This window comes from Leguminivora glycinivorella, chromosome 5 (assembly GCF_023078275.1).
Source record: "Leguminivora glycinivorella isolate SPB_JAAS2020 chromosome 5, LegGlyc_1.1, whole genome shotgun sequence".
Taxonomy (NCBI): domain Eukaryota; kingdom Metazoa; phylum Arthropoda; class Insecta; order Lepidoptera; family Tortricidae; genus Leguminivora; species Leguminivora glycinivorella.
In genome coordinates this window covers 16,361,057-16,387,488 of record NC_062975.1, presented here as the reverse complement: position 1 = coordinate 16,387,488, position 26,432 = coordinate 16,361,057, and the positions used below count along the sequence as shown (strand labels likewise).

Sequence of the window (26,432 nt, the reverse complement as noted above, 5' to 3'; positions counted from 1 at the left end):
CTACGAGGCTAGTAGCCTATTTATCAACTAACCAACACGCAATAATTATGTAAACGTGTGTTCGTTATATGTATTTTCGTATTTTGTATAAAAGAAGTTACATATTAAATAAGACAAGTTCCTTGTGCTTTTACTGTTTACATCTGGTTGTTTTTTAATACTAAGACAATGTCTACCCGAAACCCAAATTAATACATGTATTAGTAATTACAAGCTTTTGACATCATAACAAAATGATAGACGCCGAAGTCAAGTAACTTCGCAATGAATATAAATAGTTCTACGCTGAAGTCAAGTAACTTATCAATAAATATCAATATTTCTACGCTGAAGTCAAGTAACTTCGCAATCAATATCAATATTTCAACTCTGAAGTCAAGTAACTTAGCCATCTAATATGAATTGCAAGTATCTTTCGCAAGATACTCGATTTCAAGATAGAAATAGGGTAGATACTTGACTTTAGCGTAGAATACCCCGTTAAAAAAAGATACTTGAATTTTTTAAAGTTCTGTATTTTGAAAAATATACATTATAAAAATTTCAAAAAAATACTAAAAGATGTATTTTGAAAAACTGAATCGAAAGATGTAAAAAAACATTTTTTGGAAAATTTTGAGATACTTGATTTCTGCGTAGGGCAGCCGAGCAATTTTCACTACAGTATCAACCCCAAAATCATGCAAGAATCTTGACCGTTTAATAACTAAATATTTGTCTAACCTTTGCAATCTTGGGAATTTTATCCGTATTTACATAGCTTACCTATAGGTGTATAACCCCTGAATTATTACATTCCTCACGTGCAGTGTCCACGTCTACTCAAACGTATCCGGTGTAAACAGGATTTGCATAAACCTTATGTTAATAAACGTATTATACTCACGTTCTTTGTTGGCATTGCTCTTCATTTCCGTCGCTTTGGGGGACGTCGACGGCATTGGGATTTCTGGGACAAAAACATATCTTGGTTTAGAAACGTTTGATTAGGAAAGTTGCAGTTGCTGGACTACAGCAGTGTTTCTGTTGTAATGTTACTGTAGTAATATCTTGAAATAATGTTTAAGAAAAACAAACCGCCGCTTTTGCGGTTCTGATGAAAGGTACTTGCGAATGTTGGATTATGTAGAAATATATAGGTATTTTTTTTAAACTATTTTAATTAAACGTGTTTGTTTGAGTTTTCTCAATACCTCATGAATCCGAAATCCGTTAATTATAAGAAATCGAGCTTGACTAAATTTGACTTGAAAACTCAATATGCAAGCACAACAAAGAGAACACATCTTCTTACAAATAAATGTCACTGTTCTGAACTTAAATGCATGTTGTTCTTATGAAAATACCAAAGTCACTAAAAGTGGGCCGTTCAGATTTGAGGAGTTCTGTTTTGATCATCATCAGAAGTACCACTGCACCAAATGTCACTGTTGGGAATGTAAACGCAAACTGTTCTTATAAAAATACCAATGTCATAATAAGCGTGCCGTTCAGATTTAAGGAGTTCCGTTCTGATCTTCATCAGCAGTTCCACTGCACCAAATGTCACTGTTCTGGACGTAAGTGCATGCTGTTCTTATCAAAACACAAAAATCAATAGAGATATCGTGGAACAAACATTAAAAAAAACATACAGACGAATGAGGAGGCACACTGACATTTTATCCCGCCCGGCGCCTGTGCCCAGGCATGTCACTGTCATTCATATGTGTGAGAGAGAAAAAAATATTATCTTCTCGCGCTTACGTATGAAATTCTTTATCTGTGCAATGGACTTATAGGGTGGCGCCATCTGTCATAACCTTTGAGTGTGCCTCCTCATTGAGAACCACCTTCCTTGAGATTTGGCGGCGGCGGCGGTTAAAAATGGGAACAATACTGAACGTTTTAACTTGTAACACTGGATTTGATAGCATAAAATTACTATACTGTACTGAAATTGTGCAACAAGAAAGCAAAATGAGATATTTACGGCATGGGCACATTGGATCATTGAATCCTGAGCGTAGTGGAATCAACAGTGACGATATCAACGCCGCTGCAGTAATGTTGCAGCAGCTGCAGTTGATGTACAAAAAATGAAAGGCTGCCTTAATAGAACAAAGTATCTAAGATATTTAAGATTTTACTGCAATCAGTTTTAGTCACAAAAGTGACGTTTCTACAAACCAATAACTTCGTTTTGTTACGGGTAATATTTGTACAATAATATATTATCCGATTGATATCGTATCCATAATCTCATATTGAACTTACATTAATGTTTGTATTAGACCGATTATTATTCTACTCAACCTTTGTAACGCAAATGTCTCTCTAAAAGTTAATGTTAGTTATCTCTTCAACTGCCTAGTTGGGTATTTTATTATTATATTAATATGAAAATTTACATTTAGTCTAGTGAACTTATATTATGATAACCTTTATTTCAGGCTGAATGTTATAATATTCAAATTAATGTTAATGTACATTGTTGTCTTCATATGATTTTAGTATTTTATTCTGATATTAGTCACAGTTTGTTTTATTTGATGCAGATGCAGTAGATTTTGTTCAAACAGAGTATTACGACTTACTGGGTCATTAAGTTCACGATAGCAAATAATTAAGTAGTTAAGCAAGAGGAGCCAGAGATTATTTTACGAGTATCTTATTCAGTTTTAGTTTTGCTTTGTTAGCTAATTAAGATTCAGTTAAAGGTCGACATTATTCGTTTAAACATCAATTTTAATTTTAAACAAAATAAATCGTACATTATGAAATTGCCTTGCCTTTACCTAAAGTTTTGTTTAGTTTAATATTTTGGTATATTTATAAAATAAATGTAATGTGATGCGAAAATACAATAATAATTATTTGTTTTAGGTTTATCAAGCACCATGACTTTAAATAATTATCGTAACCTTTACTACGCTATCTGAATTAATTAAATTATAAGTTATTTAAGATTAAGTTATGAAATAAAACTATGGAAACGGATTAAATCGCGTATAATGAATTTAAAATACATCCCGACGTTTCGAACTCTTTACAGCGTTCGTGGTCAACGGGTGACTGAGGAAAAAATTAAAATGTGCAAAAGCTACCCACTTACAAGAAATATTAACGAACCATGACCACAAATAATATAGATTTCTAAGGCAGGTTCACACACTATTAATAAAGCTAGTTATACAATATTCAAAAAATTTACCATTACTCTGTTAAAAAATAATAAACCAATTAATCTACACAAAATTGACAAAGAAACAAACTGCAAATGTCCAACACCATACAACACAAATGCCTCACAGCCTTCGTCGTGCTTGTTCCATTATCAGATGTACTACTGGATCCCAAGCCGGTGGTAAAGTAAAGCCATCCTCTCTATTAAAGTTTGGATATTTCTTGATCTCAATGGCCGTTTCCATAGTTTTATTTCATGAGTAACTATCGCGGTAACCGAAGACAATATTAAGATTAAGTTGTTCGCAAATTAACTGGCAACAAATTAACAGTAACAAAGTATATTACCCAAGTCTTATTTGTGACATAGTTCATCGTCGTAAACTTATAATTAAAGGATTCGGGGGGAATCCATATTGAAATTCTATTTATATCCATACTAATATCATAAATGGGAAAGTGTGTGTGTCTGTTTGTTTGTCCGTCTTTCACGGCAAAATGGAGCGACGAATTGACGTGATTTTTTAAGTGGAGATATTTGAAGGGATGGAGTGTGTCATAGGCTACTTTTTATCTCTTTCTAACGCGAGCGAAGCCGCGGGCAAAAGCTAGTGTATCTATTAATTTGTAAAATTCTCAGGGTACCTAGCCAAAGTCACAATCGCTTACGCTTCGTGTCACGACGGGCCATACTGCGTTTCAATCGCTATATAGCGTCAACGATAGTCATTCGGCTAGTTCGGCAGGTGTCTGCTGATTCATGTCACTGGTTTTGAATTTTTTACTTATGGTACAGGGGGAAATTTCGGATACTTGCAAATAATCGAAATATTTTCGATTACACTATTAACCGTAGTTCCATATTTTTCCACTGAACACGCGTGTCACATGTGACACGTGAACACTCTAAGTATTTAAAGTTTTTTTTAATGTAAATATTTTTGTTATCAAAAACCTATTATTAAAATCAAAAAATGCCTGAAAAGTGGAAAAGGGAGTTTGAATAAATTGTATTTCTTTATGCGTCTAATTCGTGTTATTCTCTGATTACCAAAATACCCGGATTATAGCTAGTTTATTGTTAAACTTCTGTAAGTTACGATACATCGACTAATTGACTTTAAGACTATTCTTTCTCATAAAATATCTCATTAGTTGCAATTTGTTCAGTATCTAATAGAACACAATAGAAATAGAGAGGTATATTTTTTATTGCTAAAATGTGATAGCTTGGCATCCGTACTATCTTCTATGATGAAAGAAATAACTCGTAAAATAATACAAACCAGACAAATTACGTTCTGAACATAATCATAGAAATTAAGTACTACAAAAAGGACACATTAAAATCTAACTAACTGTAATTGTTTCAACAATATCATCATTCCGGTCTGGCGCAGTCGGTAGTGACCCTGCCTGCTACGCCGCGGTCCCGGGTTCGAATTCCGGTAAGGGCATTTATTTGTGTCATGAGCATAGATATTTATTCCTGAGTCATGGATGTTTTCTATGTACAATAAACATTTATATACACCCTATTTTTATTGAATTCCGTTAACTTTAAGGAAAGGTTCTTTATATCAAATACAATCAATTTCTCTAAGAAACTAGCGTCTTAACTCTTACGGTTATTGAGTTATTAAAAAAATAAAAATAATTACTGAAAACGTGTGTGACAGACAGCCTTTATCACTTCCTATAGTGTTATTTGTTTTGACATGTGCCGTCAATCACTTGACACTAACTTGAATATTATTCTTAAGGGTTTCTCACACTAATTAATTCATTTATTATATATATGAAAACGATAAAAAATTTTTTTGGCGAATTTAACTAGTAATAGTGCTATACAGGGTGGTTCCTGATAACGAACCTAACGACGTGTCGAAATTAACGGAAAACAAAAAAACACGGTGTATTGTAATCGTTGTCTGAGTACCCACAACACAAGCCTTCTTGAGCTTACCGTGGGCCTCAGTCAATCTGTGTAAGAATGTCCTATAATATTTAATAGATATTTATATTATAAACCACGAATAAAATAACTTTTTAGACAGTAAGACACTAAGGCACTGTGCAATCCATAAAACATCATACTATATTGTTAATACTTAGTGTAATAACTTAATAACTAACTGAAGACAACCGATCATCCATCGCCTCGCATAACCTCTGAAATTTTTTTTATTAATAGGATACGGATGTTTATAGAAAAAAGAAATGCTGCTTTGCTTACCATATAGCCTTATTGAGCCCTCAGTCTCTCCGAGTGAGTTTTTCGAGATGCACCGGTAGTTTCCGAAATCACCGAGCTGTAGGTTTCGCACTGTCAGCTTCATATGTGCTCTGTAACAAAAGAGATTTTAACTTTAAACTATGTATAATAAGTCAATGAAAGTGTTCATCCGTAGTACTAACAGTTTAGTACTACGGACACTTACACACAGAAAAAACCACTATCTTCCGCCATGAATTGTTGTCGTTTTGACAAGTACAATTTTATGGTGTTTACGAAGTTTTTGTCGCGTTTGCGATCCTTTCCACTCACTTTTGGTTGTTGGACATAAAAACCTATCCACCTAAGTGAACTTATATAGACCGTGATTATTACTCTTATTTTTGTTAGCTTATATTTCGACGCAGTTACATGCATCATGACATGACCATGGAAAGCCCCCGTCAACCCGGTTCGTTGGTATATCCCGGTCAACAAAAGTCTAATGAAACTATATAACCGTGAATCATTTACAATAGGCGAGACGACTATAAAAACTACTTAATTAGTCCGTCAGTTAGATTATCAAAGAGTTTTAGACACGTATTTTTTTATTTTTTCTCGTAAACGAAAAATGACGACGGTACAGTGCGTTGAAGTTTCGCGTGACGTCACGCCTAGGTACAATTTTTACTTAGAAGTGACGTCACAAGCCCCCACTCCGGAACTTTGATGCTATATATCTTTGTATATTTTCATTAATTACAAAAAGCGAAAAATATGTGTTCAGTATTTTTGGACGATCTAACTGACGGACTAAACAAATTGCTATTTTTTTATGTAGTCGTCATCCCTATTCTTACCTTTAGTGAATTAATCAGAGACTAATAGTTAAAGATATTTAAAAAATATATACACTTCTTTAAAATGTCCATATTCCGTAACTCAAAGATTCTTTATACCTACCTAAACATATTCAAGAGTACCTAGCTATGATACACGTCTTGATAGCATAACTCATTTACCATACTCGTAGGAGCTAGAGCCCACAGCCATCGTGTACTTAAATTAGTTAGCATAGCAAAATTAGTTAACTTTAACCGCACTTACTCATAATTTTAATTAAACGTGTTTGCGGAGCGGAAGGGTTATTACTCAGTTGATGGAAGTTTTTCGAGCCGTGTCAGGAGCAGGCTTGCTCAAAGCTGGTTAGGTCAAATGTATACAGAGTTTAGCTATTTAGGGTTCTGTACATAAAGGGTAAAATGAACCATATTTTAAGATCAGTCTGTAATTGTATCTCTTTCTGTCATGACGCTCCGGGAGCGAAAATACTAAAATGGAAAGGAGTCCCCCTTTTAATTTGTGAATTTCAGTTAAAAATACTAGTGTTGTTAACTAGATTTATCGAAAAAAAAAATGTCCATTAAGAACAACTCCGTTAAAAGATATTGCGAAAAAATCTTTAAAATCGAGGTTCTGCTCTCGACTGTTTCCTCCTTGAAAACTTAATCAATCGTAACGAAATTTAAGAAACTGAACAACAGTGAGATAATCTGTGTCGAACCGTTTAGTTTTTTTATCTAATTGTTACCAATCTTGAGTATCACACCTTTTTTTGCGCCATAATGAAAAAGGCCGTTGTTGGAAATTTTTGATTGGCTCTAGCGTCTTTAAAACTAAAAATATCAAAAAATCAGAACGGTCCGACACAGATAAAAATAATAGTAATCTGTGTTGAAAAGATCAGTACTCTACCTTCAAAAACCAGGAAGACAATAGTCGAGAGCATTTGTATGGAGAATTGACCCCTCCTGTATCCATGCCCATCAAAATTTTCCAAAAACGGCCTTATTGATTGTGGCGCAAAAAAAGGTGTGGTATTCAAAATTGGTAACAATTAGTAAAAAAAAAAAAACTTAACGGTCCGACACAAATTATTTCATTGTTATTCAGATTCTCAAATTTCGTTACGATTGATTAAGTTTTGAAGGAGGAAATCGTCGAGAGCGGGACCTCGATTTTTTCGCAATATCTTTGAACTGAGTTGTTCTGAATGGACAATTTTTTTTCGATAAATCTAGCCAATAACACTAATATAATATTTAACTCATCATCCTCCTTGCGTTATCCTGGCATTTTCCACGGCTCATAAGAGCCTGGGGTCCGCGCGGTTGTCAAAACAACTAATCCCAAGATTTGGCGTAGGCACTAGTTTTTACGAAAGCGACTGCCATCTGACCTTCCAACCCGAAGGGTAACTAGACCTTATTGAAATTAGTCCGGTTACCTCACGATGTTTTTCATTTCCGAAAAACTCATTGGTGCGAGCCGGCGTTCGAACCTGCGACCTCCGGAACGAAAGTTGCACTTTCAATGCTTATCAGTCAGCTAGGTAAATAAATACCGTCGGTAAAATAATGTCAGGTTCAATCAAAACCCGTTTTAATCCCAACCAGTCAATTCACTGTTTAAAACGAATTAAGAATCGATGTAAACTGTTTAGTTAATTGCCCTCGTATATCCCACGAAATCTGCAGCAGCCGGTTTAATTGATATTGAAGGCTTAATGAATTAAAAGTGTGCCGAGGCGGATATAGTGGGGAATTCGAGGTTTTAAAGTAGCGATTTCAGAGGTTTAAATTTTGGAACTTTTGTGGAAAATAGTGACACTTATAAGTGTACGTATTGTAACCATTTAGGATGTGAAAAACAGTGGGTTATAATGATATTTTAATGTTCACAAAAATCATAGCTTATTATAATAGTTTGTTTAAAATTTGAATTCATCAAGAAAACTAATTGTACATAAAATGAATGAGATCTGTACCTACCACATTACTATTTAAAACTTTTCAAAACATTAAGTTTAATTACTTTCTAAGTAATTTGTATGTTTTTGACTAGTTCGAAACTGATTGTGATCTTCGCTTATTTGTGAGTGTGTTTAGTAAAACGTCCCACTTTGTCGGTTACCATTAAGGCGAGATTTACTGGTATATTTATATGAATACGCTGACAAAGCGGCTTTATAGCAATCGACAAAGTGGGACGTTTTCCCGTGCACACTCACATTTCGTTCCCTATCGACGTTTTTTTACATACGATTTAAAATGTTAACGTATAATGTTAGTATGCGAATTCATAATTAGTTTTCTACTAGGGGTACGCTTTCTTATACCTACTTACTTATTTTTCGATATATGAAAAACTTGTACACTACATGCATGGATACTATATATTAAAAATGCCTTTGACAGATACCACAGCACGCATCGGTCTAAGGATCGAATGGTGTGGAGAACACTCTGGTGAAGTGTCCGAAGTCGTCACGCCCCTCAGGAATGAGAAAACTCAGGAAAGAAAAAGTATGAATTCTCCTCAATATACCACGAAAGGGCGAAGCGCTTAGCGTGGTACGGGCCGTACAGTCATATGATGCGGAGAGATGAAAGTCATGTTACGAAACAAGTATTACGGATGAGTGTGGACGGAGGAAGCGGAAGAGGAAAGCCGAAGGAAAGGTGGGTGGACTGCGTGATATATGATATTAAGCGCGGAACCAGCTTCGTGCCCGGGGGGGGGGGGGTCACGTGGTTAATGTCCAGGCCCCAGGGGGGAGGGTGACATGGTCTATTTGTATGATCCGCGCATGTATGATATGGAACGGATGCAAGTGAGTGATGCATGTGTCTTCATTGGAAGAAAGGACATGCTGCGCCGACCCCAAGTAATTGAGATAAAGGCAAGCGAATGATGATACCACGAAAAAGAAGACATACCTGTAAGAGTTTTCCTCAGTATTGATGCCGTACTTCTTGGTAGGCAGCACCATGACGTTGTCGTAGACCCAGTAAGAGATGGCGCGCGGGTGCGCTTCGGTGTGGCAGTCCACGGTCACGTCTGTGCCCGCGGGCGCGCCTACCAGCTGGTTAGGCACCCAGATCATGGGCGAAACTGTGAACAAAGAAGAATTATTAATTTTCAAAAATTAAGAATAAATGTAGAAGGCGTAAAAATATTTTTATTCACATTTGCTGTTTAAAGGTCTCATTGCATTTACGTGTACTGAAGAATAATGTACTATTTTGTTCCCAAGGAAGTAATTTTAGTTTTAAAAATTAATACTATCCGTACAATACTTCAGGCAAAGGATATTTCAATCAGCCAAGGATTTTTGTTGCACATCCAAAATTTGACTAAAAAAAGAAACTGAGCTATAAAAAATATTATACGGTATGAAAAATGCATTTTATTTCTGTTTTACTTATTTCAGTGTGCATTTATTTCGTAAATTTAACTCAGATAAATAGTTATAATTTACAATCTGACAATATGTTCTCGACTCGCGCTTGACCGCGTGCCTGCGCGAGGCGCCCACCGTTGCCTAGCAACGGAGAATACAACAGATCAAAATTAATGAATTAATAAAAAATAAGTAAAGATTTAGTTCAAATATGCTTTTTTGAACATTGCATTTAATTTATATGCAGTATTTTAGTGTTTGTTTGTGTTAAAATAGCGTTTGTAATCAATAACAATGGATTTATATGAAAAATCCGATATAGGTGAAGATAGACTACCGGTAGCAGCGCTGCCGTGTCATACCTATGTCATGTAACTTGAGTTACATGATATACGCGTAACAAGTTTAATTCGTGTTTTTATGAAAGTCTTTACCTACCAAGTGAAAAAAAAATCATAAATCTCTTACCAATTCCTCATACGAGCTTGTCACTAAACTCGTGTAACTCCGTTTTTGCCCTAGTGAACTGTGGCTATCTCCCGTAACTAACAGTTACAGTACATAGCCACGACACGCCTTTTACGCATCGAGCAATTTGGAACTCAGTTACAGTACTTAGGCACGACAGACTTAGTCTTATATTATAGGCAGTCATAGAAGACTTTGCCTTTATAGGCAGACATAGAAGTTTTTGTGGCAAAATAAAGTGATTGAAAAAATTAAATATTGACAAATATATTATCGATATGATAAGAAGCTAGCTACCGTAAACGGCACGCGGTTTTAGTCTCAGTGTAGTTAATAACCTAACCACAAAATTAAAATTTTGAAAAAACCCCCGACCGCGACCTAGTGGACCGATTTTCATGAAACATGGCTAAGAACACTCCCGACTAAGTCAGCTTTCAGACAAAAAAAAAAACTAAATCAAAATCGGTTCATCCATTCGAGCGCTACGATGCCACAGACAGACACACACACAGACAAACAGACAGACAGACAGACAGACAGACAGACAGACATACATACATTCGTTTTTGCGTCGGGGGTTAAAAAGCAACTATCATGATAGTAATAAGGTTCAAATCCATAAAAAGTCATTTCGGAGATAACACGTTCTGTCATCATCTTCGAAAAAAGTTACCTGCATACTGCGAACTGCTCCATAAATTTGAACCTTATCGCTATACGGTAGTTGTTTTTTAACTACACTGAGACTTTAGCGCGTGCCGTTTAAAAGGGACTTAGCCACGTGAATAATAGAAACAAAGGCTTTTGTTTAACAGATAACGCAACAGCTTACGAGTCATTGCTCCTTTCTTTATTATCTATCCATCTCATTGTATTGTTGAATGTGGGTTACTAGGCCAGTAGTAATAAGGAGATCACTGACCCATATTTCGCTAAACAATAGTACGGATAGATAACAAAAGATTTGGGTCAACCTGCTAACAAAAAAGGTGCATTGTTTATCTACAATTTAGGTCAGTAGTACAATCCTTTGTTAAGTTTATTCCGTAATTTATAAGAACGTAATAAATATAAATTTAACATCATATTAAGGCTAGATCTAGATGTGATCTAGATTACATACCTATATAGTTATCTGATCAAACATTCAAATACTATATACAACGTGCTTTTATTGAATTCCGACAACTTTAAGGGAAGGTTTGTTTATTAGGTCAAATACATTTTTTTAAGAAACTGCTGTGTTAACTCTTATTCACAAAAAAAAAATTAAATTACTGAACACGGGTGGTTCAACATTTACCACTTTCTAATGTTATTTGTTTTGACATGTGCCGTCAGACAATTAACACGAATTAATTAATTTATTATGTATGAAAACGAAAAAGAATTTATTTTTTATATACTGCGTGTTTTCTGTTAATGGGCCTATGTGTTGAATTTAACGGGAAACGAAAAAAACACGATGTATAATTATTAATTGATTGAATTACAACATTACTACAACAATAAACTTGTATCTAAGCCAACTGAGAAAAATATTTTAGTTAACGTGTCGTGCCCAACTACTGTAACTTGAGTTACAAGACGTCGCAAAACAGACTTTGTATGGGGACCCTGTCGTGCCTAACTACTATATAGCCTATAATTTTAAATATATCCAAAAAATATGTTTTTTTTGTGCATCTACATCAGCATTACACTTACTACAATGTAACTGTGTAGTTTTTTCTTTATATTTCCACACCAGTATTGAATGCAGATCGAATTACCAAAAAAAACTTTAAACTGATTTTACTCAAAACTATGTTTTTCGAGTTACATGAGATAGGCGTGACACGGCAGAGCGGCGCCGCCATCCATTGAAGGTTTTGCCTTATGGTTTTTTTCCTCTGTGTTTTCCTCTCAAATGTGATGAAAAATATTGTGTGTAACTCAGGAGGTAAGGATTTTGTAAACTCGTGTCTATAACTCTCTCCAGCCTGCGGCTGTCGTGAGTTATTAACAGTCGTTGACAAAATCCCCCCTTACCTCCCTTGTTGCACAATATACTATTAATGACTATATATCTGAAAATAAAATGTTTTAAGAGTGCGTAACCAAAGAGTATGTTACTTATAGTATCCACATTTTTTACAAAAGGAAAGAAAGGAAAGAACTACATATACCGCCTTGAATATTTAATAATTTAGTAATTATTTAATATATTATATAAAAATTGTTTGGATATTTACATACAGTTCGACCCTTTCTAACGATACCCCACTTGACGTAGCAATTTGACATTTATAGTAGCGAAAGGGGGGCACCTTTCGTTTTGGCCATTTTCTATAATTAATATTAATAAATTTAAAAAAAGAATACTTTTAGATTTTAGAGGTTCATCATGTTCATAAATATTCCAAATTTCAAGTCGATAGCACAAGTAGTTCTCGAGATATTTAGAAATGTGACAGACAGACAGACAGACGGACAGAGCGTCGCCATAAGGGTTCCTTTTTACCTTTTTGGTACGGAACTATGGAAGGGTCTAGTTTACCATTCGGGTTGGAAGGTCACTGATGGCAGTCGCTTTCGTAAAAACTAGTGCCTACGCCAAATCTTGGGATTAGTTGTCAAAGCGGACCCCAGGCTCCCATGAGCCGTGGCAAAATGCCGGGATAACGCAAGGAGGATGCACTACGGAAGGGTTCCGTACCAAAAAGGTATGGTAAGGCTAAATATCTCGAGAACTACTTATGCTATCGACTTGAAATTTGGAATATTTATAAACATGGTGAACCTCTACAATCTGGAAGTATTATTTTTTTAAATTTATTAATATTAATTATAGAAAATGGCTAAAATGAAAGACGACAAACTATAAATATCAAGTTACTAGGTCAAGTGGGGTATCGTTCGAAAGAGCTCAAACTGTACATATAAACTATTTTTTATAATTTTTTTTGTTGTGGAAAGAAATCGTTTTTTTAAGGAAAATATAGTAAAAATACCGCCCCCCCCCTTATCTACGAAGTTTACCAACGAAAATTTATGAAATTTTTACCAAATATGGCTACTACTAATATAAATATTACAGGAAAATTAAGATCGTACACGTATCTTGAAAACTTTTTTTTTTATTTATAAAAAAAACAGATTTTCATTTTCAATTTCACCACCCTTGCGGGTGTTTATTGTACCTGTAATGTTTACAGACTAATAATAAAAGTACCTGCTTTCAAATAGAGGAAAATTGATTAAAATCGGATCATGCAATAAATAATTATCCCATAAAAATCATCTTCTATACTTTAAGCTCGCACACATTAGTTTACTTAATTTGCCGGTAGATGTCGCTGTACGCCGAGCGCTCAAACTGACATTTCCTACATAGTTTTTTCCTGATACATTATTATTATAATGGGGTCGGGTCAGGATCAGGATCGTCCTGACGACAATGTTGTAATGTAAACTATTGAAGTCGAATTGTCTTGATTTTCTTTGGACGTTGTTTAGTAATAAAATCGTATATGAAATATTACTTGTTATGTGGGAAATTGAGTCTTCAGGGATTTAGTCAAGTCTGTAGAGTTATAAAATGTTAATTCCTATGATTCAACTATTGAAAGTTTGTACGGAACCCTCGGTGGGCGAGTCCGACTCGCACTTGGCCGGTTTTATAATAATTACTAAATTATTAAGCCATTGCGATACAGCGAGGAAATGTCGCCAGTATCCTTGGTACAATGCCTCAAGGGCCTATTTTAGAAATTAGCTATCTTTTTTAAGTGTAGTCTTAGTTTCTTATATATAATTATGTAGGTAAATATGTTCATGTGAATAAAATTTACTGCGTTAGTATCTGAGTAACATCTTATACATTACTTTCTGAGTGAGGAGACTCATTCCAAAAGAGATTTAGAGTATCCTGCAAGGATGAGTCTGTATCATCCAAAGCATAAACAACAAGGAAAGGCTCTCAAAGACGTTAATAATGCCTGCTTATTGTCTATTATTGCTACAAAGTTCTCAGAAGTAACTTGTTTTGAAGAACATAAGACAGAAATAACTTTTGCTATGTGTCTGATGAAAATGTTTGATATTATGAGCAAAATAATGGCACGTGTCTTCTTGCGAGCATCACTACAAGTTGTAGGTACTATAAATATAAGTTTCCAAATAAGATAATTATAATATTATACTTAGGTACTTAACCCCCGACGCAAAAACGACGGGGTGTTATAAGTTTGACGTGTCTGTCTGTCTGTGTGTATGTCTGTCTGTGGCATCGTTGCTCCCGAATGGATGAACCGATTTAGATTAAGTTTTTTTTTTGTTTGAAAGCTGAATAAGTCGGGAGTGTTCTTAGCCATGTTTCATGAAAATCGGTCCACTATGTCCGGGTTTTTTTTTTTAATTTTAATTTTGTGGTTATTTACAGATAATTAAAACTAAAATCTCACACCGGCTAAATTGTTGTTTTTGTGATCTTAGGAGAAACTTAACTGGATTGGAATCTCTGAAATAGTCGCAAGGCGCGGGTATCGGAGCGAGCAGCATTTTACTATTACCAAGGATTATTTATATAGGATTTACATACTTCATACTAAGAATCGTAGCTCGATTTTTTTAGCGCCACAAGTGTAGTAGTTAGTTTTACAATTTTTTTTTTTTCAAAATGTGTGACTTTTCAAATTGACGTGATATCATGATTTCAATATAAAGAAATATGTCATTTGTTCTTAATAAAAAATAAAAACACGCAAAAATATTTGGGGAAAATATGATTTTGGCCACTTCCAGGCTGCGAACAGCACCATCTAGTTTTAAGCCTAAAAGGCCCATACATTTCAGTTGAACGCTTTTTTGTATGCTCAGTCGAGTATTAAATCGTTTTTGCTATTACTCAGGTTACTATCAGATTTATTTATTTATTTAAACTTTATTGCACAGTAAAAAAAATGTACAAAAGGCGAACTTAATGCCAGAAGGCATTCTCTACCAGCTAACCTTAAGATTCAAAGCCAGATTCAAAGTGTGCCAGAATTTCTATTGTAAATACAGTTACATTGTGATCTTTATCAGTATTTTTTAAAATAGCTGGAGTCATTTGTTTGATTACAGGGTGGCCCAAAAATACGTTGACAAACGTTTGTATAATTATTTTTCTGTCCTTATACGAATGATTGTCCAACAAATTAAAATGTGAAACCTTAATAATTTTTGACCAAATAAATCGAATCGCCTTCAAAATGCCCTCCTTTGGCTTTGAAGTACAAACGCAAATGTAAGAAAAAAAAAATAACGATATGCCGCTGCACCTCTAGTATGACTTTCGTCTAACTTATTGCACGTTTAGCTTTTTAAATATCCTAATTTTTGTAATCAATAAACGGGCTAGGGTTTCAAGATTGATTACAAACTATAATTTATAGTTTTAAGTGAGGTGAATTTACGTAGGTAGGCTGAAACGTATCGAACGTATGAATTTGAAAAAATCGCCGTTTTACAATTGGTCTACATAGCAAATCTTGCGAAATGGACATGAATGCTGTTGAAATATTCATGGTGAATGTAGAAATATACAATAAATATAGGCTCAAAAAATATTTTCGGTAACTTCGATATTTTGGTTTATTTCAACATTTTACTATTCTTTGTCAACGTAATTTTGGGCCACCCATAATGGACACAATAGCTGTCGTCCTTTACGCTCTTGAAGCTTTGAGCTTATTCCTTACCTACAATATATGAATCTAAATCAGTACGGTAAATACGTAATTACCTGCCTACCGGTCTGGCGTAGTCGGTAGTGACCGTGCCTGCTAAGCCGCGGTCCCGGGTTCGAATCCCGGTAAGGGCATTTATTTGTGTGATGAGCACAGCAAATATCTGTCATGGATCCATTCCTAAGTCATGGATGTTTTCTATGTTTATAAGTATTTGTATATTATATATATATATATATATCGTTGTCTGAGTACCCACAACACAAGCCTTCTTAGGCTTACCGTGGGACTCAGTCAATTTGTATAAGAATGTCCTAAATATAATATTTATTTTATATTTATTTATTTAATTACCTAATTACATTCTATTTCTCACGTTAAAACCGACTAAACTGCATCATCACGATTCAAACCAATCCATCGTAAGCGCCGCAGCAAAGGCGGCGGGAACATTGAAAAGTTGGAGAAGCAATTTATAAAGTCTCAAACATGATGGATCGCGCTTCGAGCGCGGGGGCCGGTGTAAGAGAACCACCGGTTTACAATCGTTGAAAATAGAAAAGAAAAAAGGGGAAAAGATGTGGACTAAGCATAAAGATTAGACGACGCGTGAACTTGCGTGAATATGCCAGGACCATACTCTTAGTTATTTAGAATAGAATAGAATAGAATAGAAAAGTTTTATTCGTAAGCACACACAGACAATAAACAATATTTATGAATGACATAGGAGAATAAAGTGCCACGAAACGGCCTCACCTCAGCATATTGCTGGCGACTTCCAGCGCTGGTCTTCCGGTGAGACCATTAAGTGAGAAAAATCACGGAAGGCAACAGACAAAACTCAAGAAACACAAGGCATAAAGAACAAAATACAAAAATAACGAAACATACAGCATACAAAAGTTATAAATAAAACATTGACAATAATAATAATAGATGTGGCAATCGAACCTGCAATAGTCCGGTCGGACACAGGGTGGTTTGACATTAAGCGTTCGCATGTTACTAGCGCCAACGGTCGCTACACAAACTAAATGACAAATACAGAACGAAATTTACAATGTGTGAAGAAATAAATATTAATTACAAAATAGCACCATACAAGATTAATAAATTGTCTATATTATCATGGACGGCACGACAAGCTTTGCTGACATGACTCCCAAGCAGAAGGAACAAACATTACGGTAAGTAGAAAAAAGTATCGACTATAGGCAACTCGTGTCATGTGCGCAGGATTCTTCGTCAAGCTGGTGATTGAGCAAATACTGTTTTAGCTTTAATTTGAAACTGTAAATACTTTGCAGGTTCCTCAATGGGGGTGGGATCACATTCCAGCAGCGCGATGCAGAAAACCGGAAACTGCCTCGGAAAGCGGCTGTGACATGACGCGGCGTTAACAGTTGAATCTTACACTCACGTCGTTCACGGAGTTTTATGCAAGATAGTTTATTGAAGAGATATGCAGGGGCTTTATAGTTCAGTACACCGAAAAGCAGACACGCCAAGTGTAGTTTGCGACGGTGTTGCATTTTAAGGATCTTATGGCTATTCAGATACGGGGTTACATGAGCTCTCAAAGGAATGTTGAAGCAGAAGCGAGCACATGCATTCTGAACACGTTGTATGAGTCTTTTTGTTTTCGCAAGTAGCCTTGGCCCAAAAACAACATCCATGTAATTGAACTTTGATAGAATAAGTGACTCGACCAATTGAATGCGCAGATTTTCACATAAATATGGTCGAATTTTGTATAACACCTTGAGTCTGTAAAAGCAATTTCTAATAGTCTCAGCAATATGTTTCTCGTATCGTAAACCACTGTCCATGAGGAGGCCCAGATTACGCGCTTCATACACCCTGTCAACTGGTACATTCATCAGCATGACATCCTCTGAAATACTTACACTAGATAGTTGATGTTTGCTGCCAAACACAAGGTATTTAGTTTTGCTAGGGTTAAGCACCAAGCAGTTTTCTGTTGCCCATGCTGATATTCTGGCAAGATCCTGATTTAGTTTCTCTATGGTGCTGTTGATATCTGAAGGCTTACAGGAAATATATACTTGTATGTCATCTGCATAAATATGGTATTTGCAGTGCATGATGCGAGACACAATATCAGCCGAATACAATATAAATAAGAGTGGTCCAATAACAGAGCCTTGCGGGACTCCTCGATTCAACTCAGCTTTTGCCGATTGAACTAAAGACCCATCATTGAGACGTACCTTTACAATTTGAGAGCGGTTACACAGATAACTAGCAAACCACATAACTGTCTTGTGATCAAACCCATAGTATGCTAATTTAGACAAAAGCAGATTTATATTTAAACAATCAAAGGCCCTAGAGAAATCTATGAGCACTAAGAGAGTGCACATCCCTTTATCTTGGGCGTCTAAAATATTGTCTGTGACATCAAGCAATGCAGTCGTCGTGCTACGTCCCTTCCGGAATCCTGATTGGACATCTGGCAAAATATGATTCGTTTCCAGGTAGCTGGTTAACTGAGAGCAGACCACTTTTTCCATAATTTTAGATAGACAGGGCAGAATGCTTATCGGTCTGAGGTCTTTAAGATCAGATGGGTTTGGTACTTTAGGTAAAGGGTTTACTAGAGCCAACTTCCAGATATCTGGGACAGTGGAAGTAAGAATTGAGGTATTTATTAAGTTAGTTATAATATCAACAGTGTAAGGGAAAGTTGAAATGAGCATCTTTAAATTTATACCATCAAAACCCTCAGCATTTGATTTTATACCCTTTACTATTTTAATAATATGATTAGAGTTAATGGTCTCTAGGTGGAAAACAGAGTCATGGTACCTATGGAACTCAAAATAGGTCAGTTGTGAAATTGTGACCCCTGTGGTCCCTGGTAGCTCCAGAAAATACCTATTTAAAATATCAGGATTATTGAATGAAGGAGGTAAATCATTATTCTTCTTAGGTAATACAGTAGACTTCAAGTTTTTCCACAAAGCTCTAGGTTCATTTAACCTGTTATTTATATTTTGACTGAAATAAGCTACCTTTTCATAATGCAAAGCCTTGCTTACCACAGACTTGAGGTCTTTGTAATAGGCCTTTTTACCATCACTTTGATTTTTGTGATATTCTGCCGCAGCACTGTCCCGCAATTTCATCATGAGTTTGATGGTGTCAGTGATCCAAGGATAGGATTGAGTTTTGACCAGGGATGTCTTAACAGGGGCATGCACATTAAATAAACTAAGAACCCGTTGGATAAAAGCATCCACCATATCATTCAGATTGTCAAGGCTCAATATCACGTCCCACCCCATGCACCGCAAGTCCGCATCAAAGTCTTTGTCGCAAATACTATTGAAGGACCTATAGGTAATATAGTAGGGCTTTGACATCTCTCGCTTAACATTAAAGTCGCACACAACAAGACAGTGACCATACAAGGAACCAACATGGGCAACAGTAGTGTTATTGGCCTGCATGTCCGAGCAGACAACATCTATCAGTGTTTGGCTAGTGTCAGTAAAATGCGTAGGCTGAGAAACCAACTGTGATAATCCTGTACTGGTTAAAAAGTTATTAAACTGAGCGGTTTTTGTATCTGTACTGTTCAACATATTTACATTGAAGTCACCAAGTATAATCAGATTATCATAGGTGCGAAGTGAACTAATCGAGTCAGTTATGGCATCAAAAAATAATTATAGACTCATCCAAGGTGGTCTATATGCTGTACCAACCACAGCCATTTCGGTCACATTTCACGTCGCCCGCTAGATAGCCTGGAGAGAATAATTATGACGGGCAAAGTTGAAGGCACGAGACCTCAGGCTCCTCACCCTACTAGATGGTGTGCTCAAATTACTGCACCCATGCGATTAAAACTGCATGAGGCCATGCGCTTGGCGAGGAACAGACGCCTATGGAGGGACCTAGTCTTCAACAGAATGACATGATGTCACGATCCTCAGCACTAAAGAAGAAGAATGTGAATGCAATGTAATTTTTAGTTATACATAATTGTTTTCTTACTTGCCAAGAGTGGCACTGAAGCTTTAGTAGTTTCATGTGCTCTGCCTACCCCTTTATGGGATACAGGCGTGATTGTATGTATGTATGTATGTATAATTGTTTCGAATTCATCAGAAGAATCAATTTTGAATAATTTAAGATTTATTTTTTTATGATTAAGTTTAAAAGTACTCATTTTAGCTATTAATAAAAAGAATATTGGCATTTTAGTTTAATATGATTGTCATAACGAAACTGTAAATTCGCTGCGTGTGTACCTATTTTGCAATTTAATTTGAGAATTCTAAAAATAAGCTGAACTTCAATTAAACATTGTAGGCGAAGGTAATAATCATCTTCCTACAGATAACTCCTACGATATTACTTCACACAAAAGGGCAACACCTATTCAATGCTTATCCTTTACAAAGGTTTCGATCGAGCTATAATTAAACATTTTGAGACTTGAATCTATGCTTAAACTAAACATCTTCAAATTTAATTTGTCTTGGCGTATGTTTGATAAAAATAACTTCATTTAACCTAGCAGACTACTTTTTTGACCACACACAAGGGTGAGATCGGTTTTTGCAAATTATAATTACTTCTTTTATTAACCGGTCTGGCCTAGCGGACGTGACACTGCCTGCTAAGCCGCGGTTCCGGGTATCCCGGTAAGGGCATTTATTTGTGTGATGAGCACAGATATTTGTTCCTGAGTCATGGATGTTTTCTACGCATTTATTTGTATATTATATATATCGTTGTCTGAGTACCCACAACACAAGCCTTCTTGAGCTTACCGTGGAACTCGGTCAATCTGTGTAAGAATGTCCTACAATATTTAAGTATTTATTTATGTATTTATTATTTCTTATATACGATAAAATGTTTTCATATTTCAAATAAATATTATGAATTGCCTTTTTGGCAATTTTAATACAATTATATTTACATATAACCGTCCTTATTAATTTCAAGTGAACACAATTCAAGAAATGTATAAATGTGGAAAAATTATAGGCGCTGAATAATAATGGATCAGTCACACGTACGGAACCGATCGGCTTGAACCGTCCGATCCTCGTGTACAACGCACACGCTCACTCTCAACGTAATTTACGCCCGCCGTTATGGGGCAATTCCCAGGAATATTACTCCGTCGTGATGTGCTTTAATATTCCGCGCCGTTTTAAAATATTTATAAAGTTCTTTCTTTATTGTCCTTGTGCAGATGACTTCATTATCTTGACTTATAATTTCACTTTTTACTGCGTCTTATCTCAGTTTTATAACCTTTCTCATCGCGTTACCTCAAGTTTATAGCTGGCTATTCACTTAGATTTTTAAACTCTTTAAATTATAATATGCATCTTATTTTATGTTGACATGAAACTTTTATGCAAATAAAATTGGATTCTTACTTAAGATCTTAAATACTCATGAGGAGCACTTATACTCACCCCATTTTGTAGTTTATGTTTGCATCTGGTCCGTATCGTTTGAGATTATATGAGGACCAGTAATAAATCGACATATTGATGGCAGATATTCACCATTTTTAACCCCAGCGCCCTCCATCAAGCTGTCACGTTGCCGTCACAATATCCAGATAGCTATCACTTCATTGAACGAGCACAAAAGAACGTTGTTTTTCCTGAAGCGTCGCAATCTCGGAACCACTCCGCCGTGAAAAAATATTATCTTTCAATTATCGCGTCTTGCTCGTATTTAGCCAGCTGCGTTTTAATTAGAAATTCAAAATGCTCTTTAAGGAATACCTTTTTTTAATCAAAGTTTTTATAGTAAAGATTTTTGTCATTGTACAATAAAATTAGCAACAGAATAAGACGACGGGGCGGACGTTTAATTGGGAATAACGATTTTGTAAATTGATTGCAGGTATTTACTTAATGGTATTATTGAGTTTATAAATGGTTATAAACAGGCAAAAGGTTTGTCGTATCACAATATAAATCACTACGAATGTTGTGAACAAACAATCTCAACTTACATAACTATACGCTTGTAACGTAATAAAAATCCTATTACAGTTATTGACGATAACTTTATTATTATAATTTGTTCTAACAAGTGTAATAAATAAAACCTATTCTAAGATATGGACAATATTATATTTATCAACAATAACCTTAAGTAACAAAACTTTAAGAAATACTTTTATATTAACAACACTTGTAATAGTAACAGAAGACAATACCTATCCTATCAAAAACTATCCCTATTAATTATTATTGTACAATTACGAGTACCTACTGACAACAGAGATATCAGAATGTCAATTGAACACTCCTCCATGTATATTAGTATGAAATCAATATTCCTATTCCATTAGAGACTTGTATTCACTTACACTGCACCGCAAGGCTGCATCAAATTAGCATGAGAACGTTTGACACGTAGCCAAGAGCCAGGCTGGCACAATCGGCAGTGTATAGCGTTTTAATGTGGCACAATTCAATTGGATGGTATATAACTATACGATATTTAAGCTTAGTATAATATTTAACAATATCAAACTTAAGCCAAAGGATTTTTTTCACAAATGAGGTTCTAAATGTTTTAGTTTAACCCTGTGTCGAGAAATAGCAATCAAAGCACAACTACAACTTATTTTCGACTATAAAATCCTCGACTTGCCCTTAATTCGCTTTGTTTTGTTAGTAACCGATTCCCCACTGCGTGTATTCGAAAAATTATAGTTACATACATTCAACAAGTGACTGATGAGATGACGAGCAATAAAAAGGTATAGAGCCTCCATATTCCTTAATATGGAGGCCATGCTGCGCCGACCCCAAAGTATAAATCAAAAAAAATAAAAACTTAATAAAACTACTCAAAACTAAATAGGTACCTACCTAACCTACATAAATAAAGAAGGAATATGGAGGCCATTATAAGAGCATCCTGTATAACCCGGTTGTAATGAATAAATTATAATGACTGGGATAAGGGCAGACGAACTATAATAATACTTACATTCGACATCCACGATGATGCGCTTAGACACAGAGGGCGGGACCGCGTTGGTGGCGATGCAGAGGTAGGCGCCCATCTCTGTGCGACTGATGCGCTGAAGGCTGAGCGTGTCCCCTTCGTAGACTGTCACTGCAATAAAAATTTTGAGTCGAAATTAAGGCCAATACGGATAATTGTGTCATAAGGAGAGAAGAATCTGTCTGGCCTTCATATTTGACCGTTTTACTCATTGACACACTAGGTGTTTTTACGAGTTCATACTTTTGTTACTTGCTACTCACGATTAGTGGTAAACGTATGAATTTACTACGGTATAGGATACTTGACCCTTTTTTAAAGTCTGTTTTATATGAATTATATGATTACCTACTGTCCAATTAACCGAAATAAAATATTACCTTATTTAATTATGACCTAAAAATAGCAGAAAATATTTTTAAAGTATACTTTTACGTAATCAGATGAAAACAACACAGTAATGTTCTAATGTTAATCTATAGATTTAGATAAGTGCATCAGGTCATTCTACTCAAAAAGAACATTTTCCGAGGCGTAAAATTCATTATGTCAGTGATTGTTTTGACATGAAGTAAGTTCGAAGTCGATGACGTCATACATCGCTGACAGTGTTTTCGGTGGCCAAAATAAAAAAAAACACACACATTTTTAATTGAAAATACGTAGTCATCAAACACTTTTAATACCAAAATCTATAAATATTGTTTTTTTTTATGTCAAATACTACAGAATACAATCATTTTTGTGCCGCATTCGATATGAGTCTAGTAGCCTAATCATCATCCCACCGTGACGCTTTGCTGGACCACAGCTTTAGTCAAATGTTGTCGTATCATAATTTAATTGATGTTAACTGATTATAAGCTGTATCTAATAATTGTTCTCTTCCGTATTAGACATTAAACCAGATTGCGTTAGTCAAAATGGGGTATATTGAATACTGAAAATATTATTCCTGATATTCATTACAAATAGTCATAGCAGCAAAGCAACAAAAAAAACATCGGTGTAGGTAATAACGTTGTAGAATAATGTGGGTTAAGGTTCGATTGAAGCTCGATTGTTTCACTGCCAACCTCATTCATGAATTGAGTTCCTGTCGTTCTCACATTGCGATATTGCTACCGTGATTGAAACGTCCCACCCCGTCACTCATTTCATCAAGGCGACTGACAGATATGTCATGGGTTTCCCACTGGTACTTTCAGAACCGCTGACTGACATGCCAGCATCAAAAGCATCGTATTAAATAACGCTTCAAAAGTAACTGCCATTCTGTAACCACTAAATAAAATAAGATAAAAAAAACTGACTGACAATAAGTCCCATGGTAAGCTGAGGAAGGCTTGTGTTGTGGGTACTTGAGTAGGTACCCACAACTTGTGGGTACCTACTCAAGTACTCAGACAACGATATAAACAATATACTTATATTATTACATTTAAAACATGCAAAATGCTCATATTATAACTCCTTCTGGCAGGTTCATCAACGGCCTCAACTAGTGCCATTTACGTCTGTCCATCAGCCCGTCTCGATCCAAAGTGCCGTCCGGCACAACCATTACTTCTAGATTCCGTTTTCCCCTTCCACCTCAAACACGTTTTTCATAATGTTGTCATACGATAATTACCATTTACCTCGAAATCTGTCAGTAAAGTACTATATTTTAGGTAATTTCTTTAAACATTATTTACAAAATCATGACATTCGGCCATCCGACAGCGTGCAGTCGCCTGGCGCACGCCCCACACAACCAAAATCTTACCAGTTCTAGAATAAACTGAAAGACTTGAATATAATTATGAGGCACCAATTAATCAAGTATTACAGATTTTTCACATTGAACACATTTATTTATACTAAAAAATCATGACATTCGGGAGGTTAAGTTTTTGTTTAAGTATCCGACTCGGCATGTCACTTTTGTGAAATTGGAGAAAAAGATTTCTTTTTATGATTTTCGTAATTTCATAATAAAATTAATTAACCAGTGTGAGAGACCCTTAAGAATAGGTACCATTCAAGTTACTGTCAAGCAACTGACGTTACGTCATTACAAATTAATCCTAAGAAGTAGTAACCTTTAGGCCGTACAACACTTATTAAGTCAATCAAGTCAAGTCAATAAACTATTTCTTTGAATAACTCGATAGCAGAGTTACGACACTAGTTTCTTAGAAAACTTGATTCTACTTTACCTAAAGAATCTTCCCTTAAAGTTAACGAAAATCAATAAAAACACGTTGTACTTTCACAATAACTATCAAAAAAAATATTGAAATAATGACATATTGATTCTTAAAGACTTGTTTACCTCACGCAAAAGACAAAATGTCACACATAAAACGGTCATTGTGTCATACAAAAGACATCACCGTATCACATACAAGACGCCTCTGCGTCACACAAAGGACACCTCTGTGTCACATACAATACGCCATTGCGTCACATAAAAGACACCTCCGTGTCACATATAAGACGCCACTGCGTCACTCAAAAGACACCTCCGTGTCACATATAAGACGCCACCGCGTAACACAAAAGACACCACCGTGTCACATATAAGACGCCACTGCGTCACTTAAAAGACCTCCGTGTCACATATGAGACGCCACTGCGTCACACAAAAGACACCTCCGTGTCACATATAAGACGCCACCGCGTCAACCAGAATACACCTCCGTGTCACATATAAGACGCCACTGCGTCACACAAAAGACACTTCTGTCTTTGGTACGTGACGGTGACAGTTATACCATGCCGACCAAAACTTTTCAATGTACATTTTTTTGTGTGTAAATCTCTAATAACAATCGATCACCACCACCCATGTATTCCCGAAACATTAAACGAGTTGTCGTTGATTTTAATTGCATGGGGATTATCGCAATGGTTGGGATGTTTGGCACAGCAAATATACTAGGTACGTATTTAAAACAAATAAAATGGATGGAAATTAGAACTAGACGTGGGGACAGTAACGGTTATGATTAAAATGCTATCATTTAATTCTACTAAAAAGTCCACTGTTAGTTAGCTACCCTCAAATATTTTAAAATACGAGTTGATATTCTAGGTAAAACATTATTACAAACAATCGAAACAAATAAAATAACACTAAAAATAACCGTCACTCAGTCAAAAACGGTTAGTTAAAAACGGGTAGGTACGTGTAAAAATATCAATAGGTACCCATAGATTTAGAATATATTTTTGAATTATACTTTTTGTTACACGTTTTCATTATTATAAGACTATATATGCCACTAAACTATACTAGACATCCCATTGAACCACTTTGTACGTTAAAATCTAAACCAAGATGTAGGTAATCACAAATCACACAAGAATTGAAAAATTTTGTTTTTATAGACCGACGGTTATGAGCGTGAAGATCTCTAGACACTTCTGAGATATTATAACTCCTTCTGGCAGGTTCATCAACGGCCTCAACTAGTGCCATTTACGTCTGTCCATCAGCCCGTCTCGATCCAAAGTGCCGTCCGGCACAACCATTACTTCTAGATTCCGTTTTCCCCTTCCACCTCAAACACGTTTTTCATAATGTTGTCATACGATAATTACCATTTACCTC

General features: G+C 35.6%; 1 protein-coding gene across 3 annotated transcripts in view; it reads right to left on the bottom strand.

Moving 5' to 3' along the window:
- The window catches only part of LOC125226255 (lachesin-like), a 220,190-nt gene that overhangs the window by 14,071 nt on the left and 179,687 nt on the right, over positions 1-26,432 (bottom strand). For all 3 annotated transcript variants that reach the window (XM_048130182.1, XM_048130181.1, XM_048130183.1), the window contains exons 6-9: positions 22,817-22,945; positions 9,163-9,337; positions 5,402-5,511; positions 887-949 (exon numbers count right to left, since the gene is read on the bottom strand). In XM_048130182.1, coding sequence (XP_047986139.1) covers positions 887-949; positions 5,402-5,511; positions 9,163-9,337; positions 22,817-22,945 — 477 coding nt within the window. The remainder of the gene's footprint in view (positions 1-886; positions 950-5,401; positions 5,512-9,162; positions 9,338-22,816; positions 22,946-26,432) is intronic.